This window comes from Oreochromis aureus, linkage group 15, assembly GCF_013358895.1.
Source record: "Oreochromis aureus strain Israel breed Guangdong linkage group 15, ZZ_aureus, whole genome shotgun sequence".
Classification (NCBI taxonomy): Eukaryota; Metazoa; Chordata; class Actinopteri; order Cichliformes; family Cichlidae; genus Oreochromis; species Oreochromis aureus.
In genome coordinates, this window is record NC_052956.1 from 13,363,945 (window position 1) to 13,388,542 (window position 24,598).

General features: G+C 38.5%; 2 protein-coding genes across 2 annotated transcripts; one reads left to right on the forward strand and one right to left on the reverse strand.

The window, feature by feature from the left end:
• Nucleotides 1-2,264: 2,264 nt before the first annotated feature.
• On the reverse strand, nt 2,265-2,798 carry ripply2 (ripply transcriptional repressor 2). Its single transcript, XM_031744728.2, has 3 exons — nt 2,666-2,798; nt 2,516-2,586; nt 2,265-2,427 (listed from the first exon to the last, which is right to left on the reverse strand). Exons 1-3 carry the CDS (start codon nt 2,783-2,785, stop codon nt 2,265-2,267), a joined length of 354 nt encoding a protein of 117 aa, XP_031600588.1. The 5' UTR covers nt 2,786-2,798.
• A 14,799-nt stretch (nt 2,799-17,597) lies between these two features.
• Nucleotides 17,598-22,407, forward strand: LOC116324134 (melanocortin-2 receptor accessory protein 2A). Its single transcript, XM_031744687.2, has 4 exons — nt 17,598-17,752; nt 18,020-18,143; nt 18,658-18,757; nt 21,276-22,407. The coding sequence occupies exons 1-4, from the start codon at nt 17,672-17,674 to the stop codon at nt 21,760-21,762; spliced, it is 792 nt and encodes a 263-aa protein (XP_031600547.2). The 5' UTR covers nt 17,598-17,671; the 3' UTR covers nt 21,763-22,407.
• Nucleotides 22,408-24,598: the final 2,191 nt, after the last annotated feature.

Below are 24,598 nucleotides of genomic sequence, written 5' to 3' on the forward strand. Positions count from 1 at the left end.
CAGTTGAATATTTAGACATTAAAATGAATTTTGATGATCAGGACTCAGATTGCGATCACTTGCTCTAGAAAGTCATTGTGTTACTTTTGTGATGGTTTGTTGAACCAACAACTCCTTTCTTTGTCACCTTTACTAATCAGAGGCCCATATTACTATTTAAGTATCAGTGAACAAGTATTTTGTGAATTATTAAACAGTCCAATGTTGAAGTCTGTCTATGATATGCCACATGTGCTGGGGTGATGCATCGCCCCCACTGAGCCCAAAATTTGTCTCACCACAAAGGTGTGCAAACTTTGCACTCTTCAGAACACCTACAGATGATCTAAAAAGTTCCCATGGCACAGTTTAAAAGGTCAACACTGGTGTGACTTGAAAAGTTCAACAGTTCAAATGTGCAGATAGATATGTTGTTGAGGTTTTAGCAATCCATACTAGACTACTCATAGTACTTCCATCATATCCAAAGAAGAGCAAGCTCATGAGACAGAACTTTAACATGACAAGTGTCACTTTAATTGCTACATCGCATGATTGCTGGCTGATGTAACTATTTGGACATGTCATATGTTTTGTGGTCTAAAACCCAAGACTCTATTAGGATTTACTACAATTACAAGCAGCAGTCACAAGCTGATATCATAACTTTAAAATAATAAACTCATTCACTTCTGCATTCCAGTAATGACATATCGTTATTATAAACATCATCAGAGGACTTTTAGAAGAAAGGCTGAGATGTCACTCTCTAAACAGGCAACTGATATGGCTCTAAGTTCACAGGCTTTTATCCTTAGCTCGTGGATTCATGTTGGTTTACTGGGTAATATATTTTATATACCCAGAAAAAAAAACACAAGTTACTACTGCCATATGTATAGAATCTTGATGGGCACCAATAATGCACCAATAGCAGGCGGAATAATGGACCAGTAAAGGTTTGCAATGAGTTAATCTAGCTCTTGTTAACACACTCTACATCAGTGTTGTTTCTGTGCCTACACTTGCTATGATTTTAAAGCAAGTGCAGGCGAAAGCATAAGAACTGGAACATACATTCAGTCAAACAAATTCAGTCACTAGTTGGTTTTGAACAATTTAAACGATCAAGATCATAGGGGTTAGCTCTAGCTAAGAAAATACAACTAGTCCATGAATGCTTTTGTTGTAAAGTAGGGGTCCATAAGGATAGAGGTTGGGAAACATTGAGCAGATGAAACACAGTGGTTCTCTATTGCAAGGTTTGTTATCACATGAGCCTGTTACCACCTTGCCCTTTCACCCCAAATCCTGCTTGACTGAGTCAAACTAAGAGCCTAATTTAAAAAAAAAAAATGCAAACCTAATGTTAACACTTGTTTGTTTCCTCGCCTCATGCCTGCCAGATTCGACCTCCTGCTTGATGCTTGCTCCCCAAATATGCGGTGTCATCCCAAGGAGGACGTGTGACTTTATGGGTTAGGTCTGATGCACTTCAGCGCACAAGTTGGTAGAAGTCCTTTGATGGCCCACATAAAATACAGATTCTCTGATAATGTTATCAGTACTTTTTCTTCTTCTAAAATGTTTCACCTCCGTTTGTCTCAGCCAAACTTTATGGTCTCTGGTGACAGGGTTTTGTGCCCTCCACCTGTCCCACGGTTTCCGCGCTTCACGCGACGCTGCACAGGAAATGGTGCGTTTAACACCCTGCACTTATCCGTGGGAAAAGGGATGTTCAGCGGAAAGAAAGCGGTTATAGCCAGTAAAGTGAATGCAAATATGGAAAGAAAAAGCTCTGCTACAACGTCTAATTAAGGGATCTGCATACATTTGGAGTGACTTACAGGGTATATTCATGTGAGGTTTTAGGTGTTTCAGTGCCAGAAATAAATACAGTAAGTAAGAAAGGCCCAAACACGTTCTGCACTTGCATAAAATCAACCTGATATCTTTCGAATGGAAAATTTCACAGTCTACTGGAGAAGTTCTCCTTTTCCCTTGAACACTTCAGTCAATCAATGTAGCGCTGAATGCTTAATTTGTGTGTGAGTGTGCAGTGAATATTTTAAAAACAAATAAACCCCAGATAACGAAATTTATTTCCTGCATTTTATTATAAAATACAAAGGAGGTAGAAATGTGAAAGGAATAACTTAAGCTTGGTAACTGGTATTTGAACTATTTACATATAATTACAGGAATAAATTAAAAGATATATATATATGTATAAATATTGTCACATTATGACAGCATGCAACATTCTTCAAAGTTCACAAAGACATTTAGTTCCGCTCCTTTTCAACATCCTCCTCTTCATCATCATTGTCTTCGTCGCTGCTGGAGTCTTCGTAGGTGCAGATTGCTGCTTGGACCGGATAGTTGCGAAGGAGTATTTCTGCGTCTCGGTACAGATAATCGAAGCATCTCGATTTTGGCCAGTACAACCTTAGAACAAAAAGAAATTCATGTTTTTATATATGTATACTTTACTCTCTTTTTTCAACGATGCCTTAATTAATAAAGCTCCACTTACTTGACTGGATGGATCACTTGAGGTGTTTTCGGATCTTTTGCACCACTGAGGTCTCCATGGTTTGAAAGATTCTAAAACAAAGAGATTTCTTTAGTCTTTCTGTCAAGTAAGCAGATTTCAAAAATACAAACTTTAAAGTGCAAAACTTACCTTGTGTCGGACATTGTTATCCTCATTTCGAAACCATGGTCTCCACAACTCGGACTGCTGGCTCGAATTACCTCCGTTAGAAACAGATGACAGCCCACTCTTGTTAGCGCAGGTCTCCATGGCTCCTTGTGGTGGTCAGCTCTTCGTAAAATGTTGTGAGGATGTGGGGAAGCGGACAGGAACCGTCTTTTTATCAGGCCCTGGAAACCCGTGCCAAATTGCGTTTTGACGCGTCCCCAAGTGTTTCCATGCGCCACGGTGTTAAGGTGCGAAGTCACACTTCAACAAACTATGGTCATTTGGTCACCTTCTGGTTTAATTTTGCATGAAGATTTTTCAACTGCCTGATAATAATCTATTTAAAACGGTATCAGTAATGGTCCATTTCTAGCTATTTATTTATGCTTGCATAGTTGTATTATGTATGCAGATTGCAAAGTCTGCATGTGTTTTTTACTGTCAGTATTGTGACAGGTTTCTTGTTTGTGTGTGTGTGTGTGTGTGTGTGTGTGTGTGTGTGTGTGTGTGTGTGTGTGTGTGTGTGTGTGTGTGTGTGTGTGTGTTTTGTTTTGTTTTTTGTTTTTTTGCTTGTCTGGCAACGTAATTTAAAATTCAAACACCTATTTTAATCAGCTTAACTTTTGTGAGAGAAAAAAGACTGAACTCTTGATCCCTTTCTTTATCTCTGTCTGTCTGTGTAGCCATTTGGGTGTAAGGTGTGAAGAAACACGTGCCCTACTGTCTTTGTGTGCTCAGTGAGAAATGGAAGGAGGCTCGTGTGCGTCTGTGCGAGGGGCGGTGAGGCAGTTACACGCGCCAGCCTTTGTTGAAAACAACACTGCAGCAGATGCACAGCTGGAAGGCATTCACTCTCAAATGGAAAGCCTTATAATTATGGAGTTAAATCAACTTTTGGAGATGCCTTTATTTTTCCACTATTTTTAATCATCTTGTTGAATAATTATAGATTTTCAAAGTTGCTAAGGCACATTCTTATACATAATCTCCATCCTTTTGTCAGACCTCTAAACGGAAATCCCAGTTTTACTACTGTAAAACCTCTGACTTTATTGGCAAAACCTCACAAACCAAAACAGTTTGACCTGCACTTAATTTTTTCTGGACAAAATCCAAAATAATAACACTCTATACACTACTTTTAAAAAAAAAAGCCACCTGAAAACACAGTGTTCAGGACATCATAACACAACAGCAGTAAACACAAGAAGTTTCAAGATTCACATTCAAGAATATGATGGTCTAGTCTGCTGAGACAAGGTTGTCAGCTGTGTCCAGCTCCCCTCTTTCACATAACAACAAGAAATAGAAGAAGGCATACAGTAGAGATGCTTTATATCCAGACATATAATTACACATACAGTAATTAACAGTCCTTATAGAAGTGGTCAGATTCACATGTAAAATGAGAAAGATGGGCACCTTAATGAGTAAATCACAGTATGACATATACAGATAGGCTCTGTATATGTTGCAGAAAGACGGTTTTTGGAGTTTTGGCTCATACACCACCATAGAGGATTTTTTAATGAGACAAGCAGCATATGGTTAAAGTGCAAACTTTCAGCGTTGATTTAATTGAGGAGAGAGTATAGCCCTGTGCACATCATATTTCATCCTGTAACTTCTATTAGCGCACACATCATAAATAAACACTAGTGCCCCTGTTCTACTGGCAGCCATACATGTCATAACATTACTTCCACCATGTTTTAAAAATAGTGTGGTATGTTTCAGATCATGAGCTATTTTTTATGAATGTTTTTAGATGAGGACTAATCTTGTTTTCGAGTGTGACCAGTGGCTTGCACCTTGTTCTAAACTGACTGTATTAGGAAATGTATTTCCATTCATTTCATATTTATAAACCTTAACACCTAGACACCTACCTCTATCACAGAAAATATGTACGTATTTCAGGTCCTTCGGTGTTCCTGAACTATAGCCACTACAGTCATTTTTTTTAAAAGAATGTACCAGACTGTTGATGTGGCCACACCTGAAGTTTTTGCTATCTATCTAATAGATTTGCTTGCTTTTAATAGATTTGCAGCTTAATGATGCTCTGCACTCGTACTAAAACCAGTGCGGTGCACTACCACTGGCATCTCCTTAGGCCTCATATGTCAAATTACAGTGAAAAGCTCTAAAATACAAATTCAGCTCTGCGAATCATTGTCAGCTGCTGTTGTTGTTCATCATCTTTCTTGTCTTCCTCCACTGTTGGTCTTAACCTTCAGCTAACCCTTGTTGGCTGTGCACTCTGAACTGGCATGCAGTGTGTTTGTTAAATTAGATCATTAGTAACAACTGCAAACAATTCTGAATTGCTGTCCTTAAGGAATGACATCTGTGCTCTAGCTGATTAACTTCTGCTTAGCATTATGTATCACAAGTAAATTGCTGTGAAAAATGTGTTTTAGTAAGAGAGAATATAATTAGAGCCTTGCAAATGAGATCTGCTAATTGTGTCTAACCGTGTAAGCTGTTTGAGTTTTTGTGGGGGAAAAAAAGAGATGAAATTGCCTTAGGATGGTGAGAATTTGGTTCAGAGATAGGGAGTTAGTGCTTTAGAAAAGACTGCATCATCTGGATAGAGTGCCTTCCCGCAGTGCACCAGCAGGGGGAAGTGTGGGGCTAGATGCTAAAATCATAATGAGAACACTCTAAGAGATGATGAATCTGAAAAAACTTACAATGCTCTGTTGTATGAATGAGAACAGACTGGACTCCATGTAGGCGCTAAGTGTGCTTATTGATTTCAATCAATCATGCCTGCCAAAGGGTGCTGCTCTTTTTCTAAGCATCACTTGGTAAGACATCTACTGTGAGGGTGTCTATGCTTACAGGTGAGCCATGCATGACCAGCATAACATTTCTTTGCCCACTAGCCCCATACACATCACAACACAACGCTCCAGGGAACCTGCAGTCAGAGCTTGGTGCTAATAAGGTCCGCACAGACCCCCCTCTCTCTCTCTCCTTCTCTCTTCCCCTCTCTCTCTCTCTCTCTCAGTCTGTTTTTCAGCTCTGAAGCTAATTGGACACTATGCTCTGCGCTGTTAGGCCCTTTTGTGTTTTGACGTCATTCACTCTTTTGCTGTGCTTTCAGGATAACAGAAAACTACCCTAGATGGATACATTTCATGTTCTTGCTATACAAACAGATTAATGCAATATGTAAAATAAAAAATCAGCAAACAACTCAGCAAAACTGGGTTATATGTGTGTGCACGCATTCTTTTCCTTATTTGTCATCATAAAGATACTCCTTGCATTTTGTGCAAGTTTTATACCAGCAGGACTTCAAAACACAGATGGTAGTTTCTGACAAACAGCGTGAATAACATCAAAAGAGTGACTCAAGAAAGAATACAGAAGAGCAGTAACAGAAATGTGAGATCTTAGTAAAAATTCCATCCAAAAGATGACAGAGAATTTCTTTCAGACCTGTTACTTTTTTATACCTTTCTCTTTCAACATACTTTGTTCTCAGTCTCTTATCACACTAGCACCCCCTAAAAAACATTTTTCACACTCATTCACCCACCCTGCATAATGGTAACCACTGGAAGCAGGCATTAAAACACAACTACAGTATGGATGCCATTTCTTAAACACAGCTGCTCAAAACTGCTCATACATATTACTGCTAATGTCATTAAAATGTTACATGCCAGGGGAGAATGAGCTGAATGACAATACCAGCAAGTGATCAGGTTTTGTGGCTGTGATTTGAAAACTGGATATTGTGTTTTGATTTTTGAGAAAAGGATGGAATGTTTCGAGAAATGGTTCATTTATGTGCTGCTCCAAGTTAAAGCTAAGACAGCAGGTAACCCTGCAGGAACTGATTCTGTGTTATATGTTGCATTTAGTAGTCATTACTCACTAAAAGGCTGATTACTGCCACGATGGGATCCTAGCTGTCACTCTTCCAGCTGTGAACAACGAAGAGGTGGCTGGATTTGTGGTGACAGTTCAGATTCTGCAGCTGTGGTCCACTCTGTGCTGATACAGATAAGTTGTTATTGGCGTACAGTAGCTTCAATACATGGCCTTGCCATAATCACAACTGAACACACAGTAGCTGCATGTAATACATTTACACCAATTAAAAACCAGCATGTCGCAGTCATAATCGTAAAGCGCCAACCATGAGCACAGCTGCAGTCATAGACGGCTCCATGAGCCCATATCTACAGTCATAGCCACAAAGAGGGTGTCAGAGCTGCAGTCAGCGAGAGTGCTCAGTCTTTGCCTGAGCATGCAGCCACAGCTAAGGGTGCACTTAAACGCACTATCACAACCAGCAGACATCTAGTGTACAACATAATACCTTATAAGAAAGAGAGATCTGCCTTTCTTCATGGGTCAGATTAAATGCAGATGCCTTGATGTCAGTTCTGAATGAAGCAAAATTGAAATTCCCTTTCCCAGAGGACAGAAAAAAGAATCACACCATGCACACAAACACACGCAACAAAGCACAGAATATTAAGCACACTCATACACTCATTGATAGTCCAGCATAAAGCCATTATCCTTTACTGCTCCGAGCCATTAGGTGTTACTTAGTATTAAAGGATGAGCTGAAGATAAATTGAGGCAGATGAAATGCTGACACAGCTTTGAGAGTGATTTTACAGAAAATATGGTAGTGCTCAGCTCAGCAGCAGCAGGGAGATCTGCAGTATTTTAAAAATATTTGGTTTTTGTCAGAAATTGATCAGTGCCTGAATGTCACCATATGCCATTTGAGATTTTTTTTATTTATCATTTTTACCTAAATAAATAAACAAATAAATGGAATAAAATTATTTGAAAAAATAATACAATAATGATTTCTTCTTTTTTTACTTTCTTTCTCTGCTCCCACAATCAGTAGTGAAAGGGTCAGACGATCTCTTTTTTCTCCAAGTCATTTATCCCTCTTTTCTACAAAGACTTCTCTCCAAAATATTCTGCTCCATGGCAACGACGAACCACCAACAACACTTTTGAAAGAAGTCATCATTCGGTAGATCTTTATATTATTCGCACTGTAAATTATATATAAATGTATTCACAAATTATATGAATACTTCAGTAAGGTGTACAGCGTATTGCTGTCATTCATGCAATTAGGTTATGTATTTATAGTTCCCATGGTTACGCTTCCTGTGTGTCTGTGTTTTAATCAGTTTCTTGCATTTTGGGTGAAAATCAGTGTCGCATTCTGTAACACTGAGTTAAAAGCATGATCTAATGTCACACTCCACTGGTGACTGTACTTTCAAGGAATGCCTGGTTTCTTCTTTTGACTTTCATGGAACTGAGAAAATATCAGTGTGTATCAGATGACTGCCAAAACCTTCCTTTAAGCCTTCAAAGCGGTGGGAAGCAATGTGCTGGTGTAACATGGTAGCGCTGTCACCTCACAGCAAGAGAGCAGGTTTGGGTTCAAATCTGCATGTCGGCTGTGGTCTGCTGTGCCTCATCGGTTTTCTCAGGGTGCTCTCACGATCCAAAGACATTTTTTGAAAACTATTTGGTGATTGTAAATTGGCAGCAGTGGATCAGAGTGTGAACTGTAATCTCTTATGAATCCAAGGTTGAGAGAGGCTGCTGCTCTACTATGACGCTGGTCGAATAAATGATTAAAAAAAATACTTTTCTTAGCCTTTATTATCTGAAAGAATTAAGAGAAATAAAAAAAAGTATATAAAATACATTCAGCTCATACATCTTCACATAAACAAAGCTTCAAATCTACTTTTGCACTATGTGGTTCTCCAAAATGAGGCCTGTTAGGCTGAGTAGAGATGCTGGATCAAATCAGAGCATCCCCCATGGTTTAAGAATACATTCCTTGTTTGTTTTTGCACTGTTTGAATAATATACATACACTTAAAATAAAATAGAATGGTAAAAAAGAAATGTGTGTAGTCGGAACATCAATTCTAGAAACCACAGAGTACTGGCATGTCGTGACTTTCAAGTCAATATTCCAGCTGTTAATACACATTTCTTCAAACCTTGCCATCTTTAATCTCTAAACTCAAAATCCAGCTTTCAAACTAAATTCGAAATATTTCTCACTCTGCTGGCAAAACCTCAGCAACAGACCAACAGTTTAATCTGTGCCTGGAACCACAATTATCATCTGATCATTCACACAACCTGTCAGAATAATGTAGCTACTGAGAATTTGTTACATGGTGAATTCAGAATTTTTCTGAATTGCTGAAACACTAAAACCCATTGTCTGAACCAAGTGCTCAGTGGCCTGAACTCATTCAGTGACTGAATCATTACCATAAACACAATTTACAGATTTCAATGACTCATTTTTGCAAAACTCTAAAAACATTATCATTACAAATATTTAACACTGTGATGTACAAATGCCAAAAGGTACATAAAGCACGGATGTCCTAAATTAAAATTGATCACATTTGTTCCCAATGATGTGGCACAATGAATATAAGCCAGTTCAGAGAGTACACAGGTTGTTGAAGTTATTGGTTTCATATCTACAATAGACTGAAATTATCAGAGAGGCAGAATACATGTCATAGGCAGGGTACAACAGGAAATTCAAGGAGCTTAGGAGGATGAGCAAGACAAAGAGTAATGATTTCTGATGTAATTCAAGCTACTATGACAGACAATGCTGTTGTTCATGGAATGACTATAAGGAACAGGACAAAGAGTACAACCCAACATGAGCAGATTCTCTGTGTCCACCAAAATTCAGAGATCAAGACAAGAGAACAGGTACAGCATCACTGTTTTTAGTCACTGTTTATATCAGCACTGTATAATATATGCAGTTTTAGTTTTAGTAAGCAAGGTCATCAGAGTTGATACCGTACTGCATGAATATTTTTATAACTCCACATCTATTTCTATAGACTTGCAAGTTTGCCACACAAGGGTGGAAGTTCACTCAGCAGCAAAAGGCCATTATATCTGACAAGCTGTTTCAAAACAGCTCCATAAAACTGCAGGAAAAATAGCAACAAGTTACTGAAGGCAGCACAGACTTTGTAGGATTCAACATCGTCAGCCTTTCCACCAGCGACTCTGTCTCCAGCACAACAGGGTGCGCATGAAGAAAATGCACAGAGTACACTTTGAGTGCAACTCAGGAAGGGTCAAAGAGCTGCAGTTTTAGTATGTGCAAGTAAGTGCACATTCAGACAAAGTATAGATATGGCAGTCAAGCTCAGTGAAATCACATCAGTATGTCCAATGTATGTAAGTCAAGATTGAACATATTATACTCTACAGCACAGTGCCGTCTTTCTGTAGCACTTAGAAAATTATATCTATTTCAACATATAGAACATGTTTGATGTAGGATACCTGTTCAGTCATGGTAATTTGACACTATGCTGCCATAAGCAATCATAGAGTTCCCCACCATCATGTGACTCTGAGGCCAAATAACACAGAGCATCTTCTTGGGTCTTGCATTGGTGTTCAGAATGGTTACAATTATGGGCAATTTATAGCCGAGCACCATCCATCTCCCTTTCCCCAACCTAATATAGGAGTTTTTCTTGTATGGTAGTGGAATAGATATGACAAGGTTACACCAGAGTAAATCTCCTACAGGTGACTTAGGTTTGGAGCTGTGTCAAGGCTGGATACACCAGACGGTTCTGTCCCCATTGGCTGGTGTGGGGGAGTATGCAGCGTTGATGAAGTGCTGTAGCCTGACCCAGCCCGAAGACATGATAAAGCCAAATGACAGTCCAATTTACGGTGCATTGTAGGCTTTACACTGCAAGAAACTTGTCATTTCTATTTTCCACTATGTTTTTAATGTGCATACAGTAAATTTAAAACCCACTAACTAATGTTTTTTTTCTAGAATGCAATGCAAAATGCACTTGCTGGACTGTAAACAGCAACCATTTCTCCTGCAGCTATATACCTTGAACATTCTTCTTTTCATCTACTCATCTTTTTTTATATAGTTTGAAATGACAGCTCAGTTGTGCTTTTATTGTGACTGTCCTGTTTATGATCTGTTGCCATTGTTGCTTTTGAACAAGGTTTTAAGGCGAGTGTTTGATTTTTCCGAGAAATGCCAGAGCTTTTTTTATAACGCCGTTTGAGAATGTTGTTTTGTATTAGTAGTGGAAGGTTTCAAGAAAAGTGTTTTAGCAGTTCAGAAAAAATGTAACTGTAAGAGAATAAAACATATAGCAAATGTTTGTTTTATATGTATTGTATATTTTGTAGGATTTATATATCTCACACTATAATTTACTCATGAAAGAGACCAATTTCACATTTTTTTCATATAACATAGTTTTTAAAAGTAAACATAATACTGCGTGGGAAAATATGAGATACTTTCAGCAATAATGAGCCATTTCTTTTTGTATAGGTTATCATTTGTACAAAAAAATCTCTACAAAAAACACCTTTATCTTACTCTTCCTCCGCTGCCTCTTCATTTATTTTCCCATCCACCACTGGTAACAAGCTTCAACTCGCCCTTGTGTGCAACTCTGAACTTACCTTAAATTGCATCTGTAGCAACCAGTCTGACCAATTTTGAGTTGTGCTCTAGAAATGAGTCTGCAAGTGCACTGTAGTTCAGTTTAACTACTGTCTCCTGCGGTTAGCATTTATCAACACAAGTGTATCACTGTGAAAAAGTATTTAAGAGATAAGAATGTGTTCAGACCTCTGACCAAAAAAATGTTGTTGTACTGGGTAAAACTGGTTATTTATTTATTTATTTTGTCAAAAGTGTGATCAAGAATCGAAGCATATGAGAATAGCTGTAATTTATTATTCTAGAGTCAATAAAAAGGGGCAATGCAAGCTTATATGGTTTGTTGACTGTCTGAAGTTCTTTGAATCTTTAAGCCAAATAGAGGAATTGTCCCCCACATAGAGTATATATTGTGTAATACATGCTACATAGGGTTGGTTCCAGCCACATACCTGTCCTTAAGAAAATACACCATTCAGAGAAAACTAATAAAGAATTTACAAGGAGTTTTATATGCTAAGCTGTGCTGCACACAACTCTGATGTTGTTTTCAACATCAGAGTTCAGTTCAGGGTGTTATAGCTACATTTACATTTCTTCTGCTTCTTCTTCTTAAGATGCAGTGTGCCCCAACTTGCATACAATACACCAAATACAGTAGTATGGCCACACTAGATTTGCTAAAAGGATTTCAGGACATACTCCCTTTGACCTTTGCTCTCTATTCTGTGTTGAGAATGTCATCTGTGTGAATCCTGTTTTAAGGTAGATAACATGCCTTTCTGTAACAGCAGAATGGGAGCAGATGTGACTCCTGATTCAATTTCTAAAGAGGATATGCTAACATTGATACCATCTTTAGGCTTTCAGCTCAACTGTTTGTTGAGGAACAAAGTCTTATGGGTTCATATTATATTAGCAAGGTAATCTATGAAGAGGTGGATGAGTGGCTGAGAGCAAAATGTACTTTTTATTTGATTCATAAATTCAGAACACTATGCACTCTTTAAGTTAAAGTAACTTTTACTTTCCCTCTTGCAAAATCCTGCATAGTACATTGTTTTGTGCTTGTATAGTGAGACCATTTCTGTGTGCAGTGTCATCTAAGAATACTGAATGATCAGTAATCATCAAGCTGTGGAAAAAAAGAAATCATGCATCCTTTATCCATCAGGTGCTCAGTGTCAGTTTAATCAAAGCTATCTGGTAGCTTAACTCGCAGCTTCCTGCACCTGCAAACCAATAATCTAATGCTAGAAAATCATTTAAGATTTTCATGCTAATGTTATGTAATGTCATGATGTGTATGTTTATATGTCTGTATTCTGTGAGCTCTAGGCAATGTTCTGAGAATGGCTATGTAGAAGGTTGAACTGATCCACATCCCCACTTAATTGAAGTCCAGAGTGTTCCCCTGGAAACCATCTGATGGGGTAAAATGTACTGTAAACAGACATGATTCAGAGAAAAATATGAGGGAAAACATAAAAATAAAATCAATCACAAGCAATAAATTTGTGCATCAGAACCTCAGATGTTATAGGGAAAAAAAAGTGAGATTGTTCCTGTATGGCTGTACTTATGTGGCTTTTTATTAAAGTACTAGGGATAATAGGGGATAACATAGGGGTAGTAAGTGTTTGCAAATGAAATTGTGTGTTTATCTACAGTTTGCGGTGTTTTAAATGCGCTAAAAGATTTAGAATCATCTTAACCTTTTTTGTGGTCTATCTGTTTTGCTAGTGTTACCCTTTTTTCTCTTTTCTGTCATCATTATTTCAGTTACTGACCCTCAATCACGGATGGAAAAATAAAAAACAAGGATAAATCGCTGGGCAAGTGTGAAGATGAAGGTGCTCTGTTTGTCTTCTGCTCTTCGCTGTGGTAAACTCTTGCAACTGCTTAGTATGCAGCACGGCTTGAAGTTTCTGCTGACAATAACGATTTAGAAAGACTCACCCGTCAGAGCTGATGCACTCAAAAATACCCCTCATCAGAGACAATTTGGATGACAAAGGAGAAACTGAGAATTTTTGAGGATGATTTTGGAGTCCCTAAACAACCTCAATGAGAAGTGTGAGTTTGAATGTCTGTGCTTGTGTACTGTGTACTGTGTTTGTGCAACAAGCATGCCCCTATATCTCCAGTTGGTATCCCAACCTCAGTCAATCCCAGAAGTCTTGCAGAGCTTGAAACTGAGAATCAACCCAGACAGTGTGATGCAATAAAAAAAAGTTAAAAAAGATGTGACTAAAGATAAGAGAGAGAGAGGTGAACTGCCAGTCCTGATCTCGAAGAGCCTGGATAAGAACTCACTGTTGGTGAGTGAAAGGCATGAATTCATCTCAGCAACATCAGCAGAGTTATGCATTGCACGTAGCGGCAATGCTGATACAAATCCATGAATATTTTACAGTATCTGTTTAGGAGTCTTCAGTGTTCCTATTTCTGTGGATGGACAGCTGCAGAGCAGTCAAAGCAGTCAGAGCAGTGGGTGGTAGTGGCTTTAAAGCTTCAGCAGAGTGTGACTAGAATGTTATTAGGCATAACAAGGAAATTGAAGTGATTGGAAGTGATAAATGCAGCAGTAATTTTGTTCTGCCTGCTGATGCTGTCTGCTGTGTACTTTTACATTATGCATTGTTGGCTGTCAATTTCACGTAATGATGTGTAAATGCAATGTAGCTGTGAAAAAGTCCAGAGGAACAGTAGCATCAAACTAAATATATCCACTCACAACAGCACTGGACACACACAAATGCATTTCATTTCAGTGTTTACACTGTATTTCTTTAAATAAATTTTATTTTTAATCATGGATAAGAATATTTTAGGTTTACTATTATATTTTATGTTTAAAATGCTGAACCTTAAACCATACAGCACCACACAGCATCTTCAGTCATGAGTCACATACCTAGTGACCGGGGTTATTTACATGTCTCAGAGGACTGCAGGCGTTTTAGGAGAGATCAAGTGTAACGCTCAAAGCAAGACCTTTTATCTATAAACACTATCTTTAACTACAGGTTAATTGTAGACATTACTGAATAGCTCATCATTAAATCAATCAATATACAAATCTGACCTCAGGATACCAATCTGATTGGTCTCTGAATACCAGCTGTTATTATATTAATAGGCTATAGTTTTGGTAAAAATCCATCCACATCAGTAAAACTGTCACTGCAATTATAGCGAGGACTATTGCTCCGGCTTTCTCCCACAGTCCAAAGACCTACATGGGGTTAGGTTAACTGGTGATTCTAAATTGCCCTTATGTTGAATGTGAAGGTGAATAGTTGTCTGTCTCTCTGTGTTATTAATCCTGGCAACCTATAATGGTGTACCCTGCATCTCACTCTAATGGCAGCTGGTATAGGCTCCATACACTCCTCAGTCAGTCAGTTAGACAGACAGACAGACAGACAGAAAGACAGACAGTGGTACAATGAGTGTTCACACTATCAAACTAACAGACAGGTCCTTAAACGATTGCACTGCAAGCAACCACTGCACACACTTCCTTTGATCAAAGCCCTTCAAATGTTCCATGTGAAAACACCACAGCATAATATCTTCCACTGTTGCTGAAGGAGAACAAAGCAAGCTTTGAGAAAGTGTCTGAAATATGCATTATTGATCCACAGATGAATACGAGACGAAAAAAAAAAAACGGTGGACATTAAGCTTTGATGTGGCTTTTTCACTGAACACGGCTTTTAAAAACCTTGGTACTGATTTATGTTATGGTTTAAGGTTCATCACAAATGACGACCCAATTGCAAACACAATAGAGGCAGACAAGCAGCTAGCAAAAACAAAGGTGAGTTTTAATAGAGAGCTGTTTAAAACTCTCGAGTTACCATGAAAACATTCAACTCTGCGGTTATGAAGAGTAAAGTCTAAAAAAATAACACAGTAATGAGGAGCTCGGGCAGCCAAACAGGCAGATGAAGGACTGAGGAAAGAGGTAAAAAAAAAAAAATTAGACTGAAGCAGACAATCAGACGGGCGGGAGAAATAATTGAAACAACACAACCAAAAACAGACATCAACATTTTTTTTCTTTTTTTGTAGTTTTTTAGTTCAGAGCATTTCCCTCATTCAGTATAAAACAAATCTATAAAAATGCAAATTACTCCTTAACACCTCCACCATTTGCCTGCAGCCTCAGGGCCCACCCTCTGTAACTGGAAGCATCAGTCACTCTGTAGGATCTCTTGGTATATGCTGGGGGGAAACACATGGCACGTCAACACTCGTGAAGTGTGTGTCTTTGTTAACCAGGACACTAAAACCCAGTGTATAGTCTGTAAATGAGCAAACTATGCACTCAGTTTTGAACCAAACAGAACTGAATGTTTCTTCTTTACTTACTTGTTTTGCACTCTGCACATGTTTATATGTCCCTACTACATTAAACCATTAGTAAATGAGTTAAACTCTGGTCCTCTCCCATGTGTGTCTTGTCTTATCTCCCTCTGCTCCCTTAAGTTTCCCCTCACTGTCTCTCACGGCAGATGGCTGCCCCTCCCTGAGCCTGGTTCTGCAAGATGTTTCTTCTGCAAGGGATTTTCTTCCCTGTCCACTGTAGTAGTAAATGCTCATAGTGGGTCCTCTGATTGTTGGGGTTTCTCTCTAATATTATAGGGTCTTAACCCTACAATATAAAGTGGTTTGAGGTGACTGTTGTTGTTATTTAGTGCTATATAAATAGAACTGAATTTAACTTTGAACTGAATTAAAAGTGCTGGGTTTTTGTGATATTGTTTGACTACATTTTCAAGCTGCCAATTTTAATAAACTTTGTTCCCAATAGCCAGTTCTGGCTACTGGTGAGTTTCCCCCCTGTTTTGATGGGTTTGTCCCCTTAAGAAACCTGGCTGACTTAATTCATGGCTGCCAGCCTGAAATGAGAAAATACTTCAAACCCTTGGCCTGCACTGGCATAAAATTTTCAGCAGAGTAAAGCAGACTGAGAACACTAATGGCACCAAGATTTTAATATATATGCATTTGTGATCATTGTGGTGATTGTAATTTTCATAATGTGAACAATTCATTTTGGTGGACCATGAGGGCACGAAAGCTTACATAAACTGGCTGAAGTGCATCTGCTTAAGAGGCACTTCATAAATTACAGTAATGTGGGACTAATGAAGAAGGTTGCCTGTTTCATTTAGAGATGAAAAGAAGGATTTACATGAGGTTGCGTTTCAGGGTTTAATAAACATTTCTTAACTCACTAAGTAACATCCCAACATTTTGAAATTTTCTTTGGTACAATCAGGTTCTGAACCATTAATCACCACCTTTCAACAGTTCAACAACCTTTCATTAAAATAAAATGGATGCATGTCGAAGTGTGTATCCCATCAAGAGACACGGTGGGTGGGAGATTAATAAACTTGGCCAACATTTTTCATAAAAGTTATCTTAGACTATCAGTAATGGGTCAAAACAGATGAGAGCCATTTCTGAGTACTAAGACATGATGTTGAAGTTCAGGAAAGATACTATGTACATACATATGTATATATATATATATATATATATATATATATATATATATATATATATATATATATATATAGATAGATAGATAGATAGATAGATAGATAGATAGATAGATAGATAAATGCAGCATATTTTATCTGTCTGTTTTAAAGTTTGAAATTGGCATCACAGTTTGAATTGGACTATCTCCAATCAATGTCTTTAATGAATTTCTTTTAAGAAAAATAATTAAATTGAATTCTTGAATAACTTTTAAAATACTGTACTGCAATGTGGGCATGCCAAAGTACATAATTGTGAAGCATATTGAAAATTGGGTGTAATTACTGGGAGAAAAGACAAGAACAAATCAGGGAACTGAATAAAATTAATATCTAGCCAGGATAATTAAATTCTACATTGTAATAATAGCTTATTTTAGTTCCTCATGTTTGTGAGCCCACACACTGACCCCTAATGAATCATTCCAGATGAACATTAACATGTAATTACCTGTGGCTTTTGTCTCGTTAGACTAATTTTGTCCTATTCCAAAATGTTATGATGGATCATTACAGTATTACCAGGCTATTTAGCTGCGTTGGGCTTACATTGTAAATCTACTTCGTGCTTTATTCAATTCATATCACCGTAAATTATCATTCTCATAAAAACCATCAATTATACTTTATATAATCACTCTGGTTTGTCACGTTCAGGCTAAAGGAAAAGTGCACCAGTTTTGCAGTATCTATCTAAATACACAACTTTGGCTTAAAATGAATACATAAATTAATTCATCCAAACGATCCTATTGGATCGACGCACACAGAAGAATTTCAGTCGGCAGTTTTGTACATGTCTTCAGTACATTTAGTCTACCTACTGCAAATGCCTTGGCATGGGTTCGAGGACACGAGCATCTTGCAGTGTAATCTCTTTATCTCCGGGAGTAAGTGAGCCACCAGTACAGAGGCTGTTGGGTAAGGGTGATGCGCACTGAGAAGCCCCCCAAAAGGCTGTTGCTTCGCTTACAGGACTCACACGAGGATGGAGAGAGTTTTTGCGTAACGGTAACGCGGTGGATTTTTCTATTCTTTACCAAATTTTGGTCGCTTTGTAATTACGTTATTAACGGAAATAACGTTCAAGGAGTTGTTCGGGGGATTCCCCAAATGTCCAGCCTTTGAATTTATTTTCAACAACAGTAGAAAGATCTAACATTCCTGGAGATTGCCTGTTTGCAAACGTTTTGGATACTATAGCGTCTCATTCATATGGCGTTCTGACTGGATTGATTTGATTTGTCTTCTGCTGTTAAATCACGAAAAAAAAATTAGGTTGAAATGTCCGACTTCCACAACCGGAGCCAAACCAGCGCACGTCGCAGTGACTATGTGTGGCAGTATGAATATTATGACGACGAAGAGCCCGTGTCGTTCGAGGGACTCAAAGCGCACAGATGTAAGCCAAACACATTACAAAGACGTTTCCCATTGTTTCTGATGTCCTTCTAAATTGTGCAATGTTTATGTCTGTGGCTGTGTTATGTGTAGCCTATGTGCATGCCTTCCAGCGCACTTTTAATTAAGTGATTCATCACCCTTTGCTCCCCCTTACTCCTTGCATTATCTTCAGCTAAAGCAATCTTTATTGCTTTAGCTGAACGCCGTCTGTTTCTCAGCAACATTGTGTAGCAGATGTAGTTCGTGCAGCACCTGTAGTGCCGGTTTATACTCCAGTGGAAGCCTAATAGTCAAGCCAATTAATGAGACCAAATTGTAATGCCAAACAATTCGGTTACTTTAATCAAATGTTAAATGAACGAAATTTCACTCTTTACAACATAATTGAGAATTTTGGCCTCAGAGTGAGGCTTCCAGTTGAGAATAAAAGTCACACACAGAAAATGAGAAGAGCAGAGATGAATGTAGTCTTTAATTGAACTAATAAGATTCTTCCTTCTCTGACCTTTCAGACTCCATCGTCATCGGCTTTTGGGTTGGACTCGCTGTGTTCGTGATTTTCATGTTCTTTGTTCTCACTCTGCTCACAAAGACAGGAGCGCCACATCAAGAGTGGGTATAATAGCAGGCTGGAGCCCATGTTTCTTTCCACTTTCACATTTCCCCCTACAAGGACATTTTAAGCACCGGAGAGCTCAAGGAAATAAGCACTTAGCACTTCTCATCTAGGTGGCTGTCTAAGAGTGAACTGATGAGTTTCAGGGATGCTATTCTGACAGTAGACTGTGCAAAAGTCTTGAGCCACCCCCACATTATTTCTTATTTTGCTAGAAAAACTGGAAATAGTGTAAACATTTTTGAAACATGTGCAAAATAAATACAGTTTGTAATGCAGAAACAGAGTCTGTACAATTCTAATGAGCTTGAAAGTCAATTTTTTAGTATGTCCACCTTAATTCTTCACCACAGCCTGAACTCTCTTAAGCAACTTTGTGGTAATTTATTTAAGCAGTCTGCAGGAATAGCTCTCTGGGCTCCTTGAAGGGCATCCCAAAGCCTTTCTTTGGATGCTGGGTGCCTTTTGCTCCATTCTTTCTCAAGATGATCCTACACTGTTTTAATAACATTGAAGTCCAGCAGTCCATAAGACTTGTTGCCAAGTATTTTCAGTCCAGTTCATGTGTAATTTGGAATACTTTAGCATTTCCTCCTTGTTTCCCAATGAAAGGGTGGCTTCTTGACAGTCACCCTTCCACAGAGATCATTTCAAATGAGGCTTCATTTAATAGTAAATGGATCAGGCTAGATGTATCATTCGGCCCCTGTGTCAGTTCTTTGCCAGATTTCTTTCCTATTTTTTAAGACTATGACCATCAGATAGTGTTCATCTGCTGTAAATTGTTTTTTAGGCTTCCCACTTCTTCTTTTGTCCTCCATTTGTCCAGTTTCTTCTCCATGTTTTAAGGTCACACTGCAAACCATGCCAAGACCTGCCTAGTTTTCAGCTAACAGCTCATTTGGATTTACCTTATTGGTGAAAAACCCTTTATCTTTGGCATTTTTGAAAATGTAACTAAAGAAATGGGAACAAATTTTGTGTGCTTGTGACAGGCTGCTAATAACAATTTGCCTAAAGGTACAATTTAAAATAGGTTCTTTGCTAACCTGTCTGTAACATGTCAACATAACACTGGCACATTTCTTGATTTAGGTCCTTTTAGTGCTTGAATGAATCATAGGTCAGTGTTAAGTAGCTGAACAAAACAAACAGAAATCCTCTTTAAATCATCAGGTACAAGGACTGGCCTGAAAATGATTGGAAAAACAGCTAATATCCAAAGAAATTAAAAAGTGCTCTTGAGCTATAGCGCTCCAGGCTTTCTGAATCAAAGACCTTCAGAAAGCCCAGAGAGCTATAGCTCAAGAGCACTTTAGAAAAATTACAAGAAGGTCTGTCTCCTTCAAAGCAAAATATAAAGAAATGAGAGATGGCTGGGCATTTTGCACAGTACTGTGTGTTGTAAGATATTGTAATATAATTGAATCATGCTGAATACATATATAGATGAGTGACCAATAAAAAAAGGCCAACATAAATTAACTTAAAGTGATGGGCCGCCATCAATTCATCACTCATTGACAATGATTCCTCTAGTTTTGAGAATGCTCCTGCAGGGATGGCCCACAACGGATCATCCATCAGTGATGGTGGTGGAGTGTTTTGTTATACACCTTGGCCCAAAATCTCCAAAACGTGTTTAACTACTTTACAATGTGATGACTGCACAAACCATAGCATATTATTCACATCACTTTCATACTCATCCGTGACCTCTTGTGTCGTTTGGATGGGAACAGTTAGCCTTAAGAAAAATACCGAAAGAATACAAACCATTATCGTGGCTCAAGAGTTGGGAGTTCGCCTTGTAATTGGAAGGTTGCCGGTTCGAGCCCCGGCTTGGACACCCATTGCCTACTGGTGGTGGTCAGAGGGCCCGGTGGCACCAGTGTCCGGCTTCCTCGCCTCTGTCGGTGTGCCCCAGGGTGGCTGTGGCTACAATGTAGCTTGCCATCACCAGTGTGTGAATGTGTGTGTGGATGACTGGTTGTGTAAAGCGCTTTGGGGTCCTTAGGGACTAGTAAAGCGCTATACAAATACAGGCCTTTTACCATTATGTGAATAAGTCTAGGGTTCATCTTTTGCCTGTAATTTTTCAACTGCCTCTTTACTGATTTTGTATTGTGCTTTTTACAAAAGATATTTGAACTGGCGTTGAGCTTCGTATTGTCAGAGGCACATTTTCCATTTCAAAATAATAACCAGAACTGGAAATTGGTGAGAAGTCACTTATATAATGTCAGACTGAATACAGCTCTGTGGTGAAACCAAGGCAGAGTAAGTGGTTACCCCTGCTCAACCCTGTTCCTTTTTCAGCTTGGGTGATTTTAAGAATCCATTTCCAGACAGACACAGAAGCAAAAAATCAAGGGAGAACAAAAAAATCCTCCTTTATTATTTCTATTGAACTAAGGTTACATTCAGGACAAAAATGACAATAAAAGCCCCTCATATTTTTAAAGCCTTCTCCTGCTGTAATCTCACTCCGGATCTTTCTTTGTTTCTTAACAGTAACCCAGACTCGGCTGAAAAGCGTCATCGACCGGGAAGCTGTCTGGTAGACATTGATGGTCACCAGGATGAAAATGACAAAGCCTTCTCACGTCCGTTGCTAGCAGGATCCCGTTCATATTTTAATTTCTACATCAATGAGGAAGACAAGGGTCACGGGAAGCAAAAAGCAGAAGAAAAGAGAGCTGGAAAGCACACCGGGGCCCGAGTCGAGGGAACCTTCAACCGGAACAGAGGTGTCAGCTCCTCTGGGATGGACGAGATGGAAGAAGACATTGAGGAGGCTGGGGTCCACCAACAGCTTACTGGACTAATAGAACAGAGCAAGACAGACAGAGAGTGCACCTTTCTTTCTCACTTCAACATCCCCAACTTTGTCAACTTGGATCACAGTTCAACTCTTGGAGAGGATGATCTGCTATATGAGCCCTCAGTCATACTAGAGCGTCAGTCTAAATCTCACGATGCTCACTTTGACATCCACTAAGGCTCGTCTTGCAGATAAGCATGGTTATAGTGATATCATAACACCATCTGCTTTTTTAGAGGGTCATTTATGAACTAACAATGGGAAATATACTCATCACTAAGCTGCTGTGTATGAAGTTTTGTTTTTTTTGTTTTTTTACAGCCAACAACCAAGAGGGCACAAAACCTAGCTGACAGCTCAATATTCAGTGCAACTCAAAGTTATAAGATGATAACTCTTCCTGAAGTTGAAATTGCCTCAGAAGAGATACTTGTTATTTTGAGTATAGGCTCTGGAAATGGACGCAGCTGTGCTGTACCTGGATGAGATGACATTTTCACACAGGAACAGAAAAAAACGAAAGAGTGCCAGGTTCACAAGGGAGATTTTTTTAGTAGTTCTGTAGAATTCATTATGCTGTTATTGCTGTCTCGTTTTCCTTGTAGAATTTTGAATGCTGGGCGTTATCTTTTAAAAACGAAATAAATGCCAGCTTGTCTACCAACAAATTTAAAAACTGTGAATTAATCAATTTTTGTCCTAAGATTAAGTGTTTAGAAAAGGTGAAGTGTAATTGTGTGTAGCAAACGGTGTAATTAGTAGTACGAAATCAAATATATCAGAATAGGGACTCGCAGGAGAAAATACGCAGCGCTTTTGTAGTCGGAAAATCTATTAAACTTACTGAAGGTGAATGTTAACTGTTCTAATAAAACTTACATGTTTTTGAAATTAACTTGTGTTTGGAGTGGTGTAGTATTTTTCTAAATGTGGTGTTTGGACTAACTCTTGCCTTCATATCTTTTAGTGACTCAAATGTCTACGAGTACAAGAGATGTGACTGCTTTCACCTGCGGCGACAAAGTAAAAGAGGATTATATACGGCTCTGCAGTTCATCGCATTAACATTTACGTAACGAATACAGAGGATAACTACAGAGCAGTTGGTAGAAACCAGAATCGCCCTAAAAAGTAAAGTTTGATCCGGATCACAGCTGTGGAAAGAAAAACTATACCGTCATTATCCTTGTGTAAATTCTGTGTTTGGGGACATTTTAACAGAAGAGCTCATGCATAAAAGCATAAACGCTGCACCACTCCTTGTCTTTATTCATGTAGAAATATCTCCCCCAGCTAAATCAAATTAAAATTGTTTTGAGCCATATCAGGTGATAATTATGCAAAGGAACATTGCTAGTTATCATTATTACTTAACGGGGATTGCATGAGTTACATACATTTGTCTGATGGAAGGATGTGCTGGGAATGCTAGAGAGTTCATCAGCATTAATGCGACACTGACTCCACTGAAGCAGCCTCTTAGGTTTTGACAAACAGCCCATTAATTCTTACCAGTGAAAATTAATGTAAAAATAAAGACCTCTGACCTCGACTGACATTTCTCATATTTCCTGAAAGGCAGGCGGTCGAGACCAGGCTCACAAAATGTGGTTTGTTTGCCTGGAGCTTGTTGCAAGTAAGGCTTGTAACATTTCTCCAATATTCTTTTTCTCTGGGCTAAGATCACCAGAGGGAACACTCTATTATTTATTTAATTTAAGTGCATTATCACTCTATTTCATAAGAAATTATTAATTATTTTTCCAAATAATAAAACATCAGGGTAGCTTTTATGGGCAATGAATAGTCTAGTAAGTTAGAAACGTCACATGGCATCCAACAAGCTTTGACAGATTTTTTTTCATATTCCTCTTTTTTAAAAATTACTAAGTGCAAAATATCACATGTACCAAAAATATTCCTGCATTTTTTCCCCTTTCATTGCACTGACAGCAGTGCATGCCAGGTTTGTTAAGCATTAAAATCAGTAAGCCAAAGTGCTGTTCAGTAGATATTAAGAACTCTTTTAGGGAGTTTCTGGCTCAATCACGAGGCAGTAAACTCTATAATTAGGAGCAGCTGAGGTCAGACAGTCAAGAACTGTGTAGGTAGAAAGCATGTTCATATTGGTTATGTAATGCAAACTTCAAACTAAGTTAACCTTAACAGGAACTTTTCCTTGCTTTTCCTTAATTTATTTCATCCCTATACAATTCTGGACATTCTTATCCAGCAGAGTTGCACGTATTCTCTGTGAACCAGAAGCTCAGGCTTCACACTGGTTTTGCAACACCCTTTTTTATTTCTAGTGGCTTTTCCTACTCATGAATCCTCATCGCAGAAAGCAAATATCCCTGACATTGCAATCTCAGGCACACAGTTCCTTTGGAGTGCAAGGGACAGCAAATCAGAAGAAACTTGGCTCCAAGGATGTGGGAACGAGGGGGTTAATATTTCAGAGAGTGAAGAATGAACTCAATTTATGCTTTATAAAAACACTATATTGTATTGTGAAAACATCTGTGGCACTTCAAAAATTATATATTCGTTGTTTTCATCTCAGTAAACATTTTTGAATGGCAAGACTTCAAGCTTAAAATCACATAGATATCATTGCTGATATGAGAAAATGGCTTGGCAGTAACAGACAGAGCAGCAATGAATCAGTGTGTTTTTTATCTTATAACTGAGGGGGTGTTCAGTCAGCTCAGCATCCACTAGGCACTCTCAAAGACAAGAAGGCCATGCAACTTATCTGCCTGCAAAATAAATCATATAGAAAAGCAGTATGCACATTTTAAACTAACTAATTGCATATATACTTAAAGAGTATGCATGTGAAACCCCTCTAGCTCGCAATAATTTCATATGATCTGATACAACCTTATTCTCCCCAAAATTATCAAACTCATGTGACTTTAGAATAATGTGTGCAAGATCCGCAAACCTCAGCAGTTAGCCTAGGGCACGTATGCAAACTGTATAGACTGTATATCTTTCCTGCAGTCTCTGG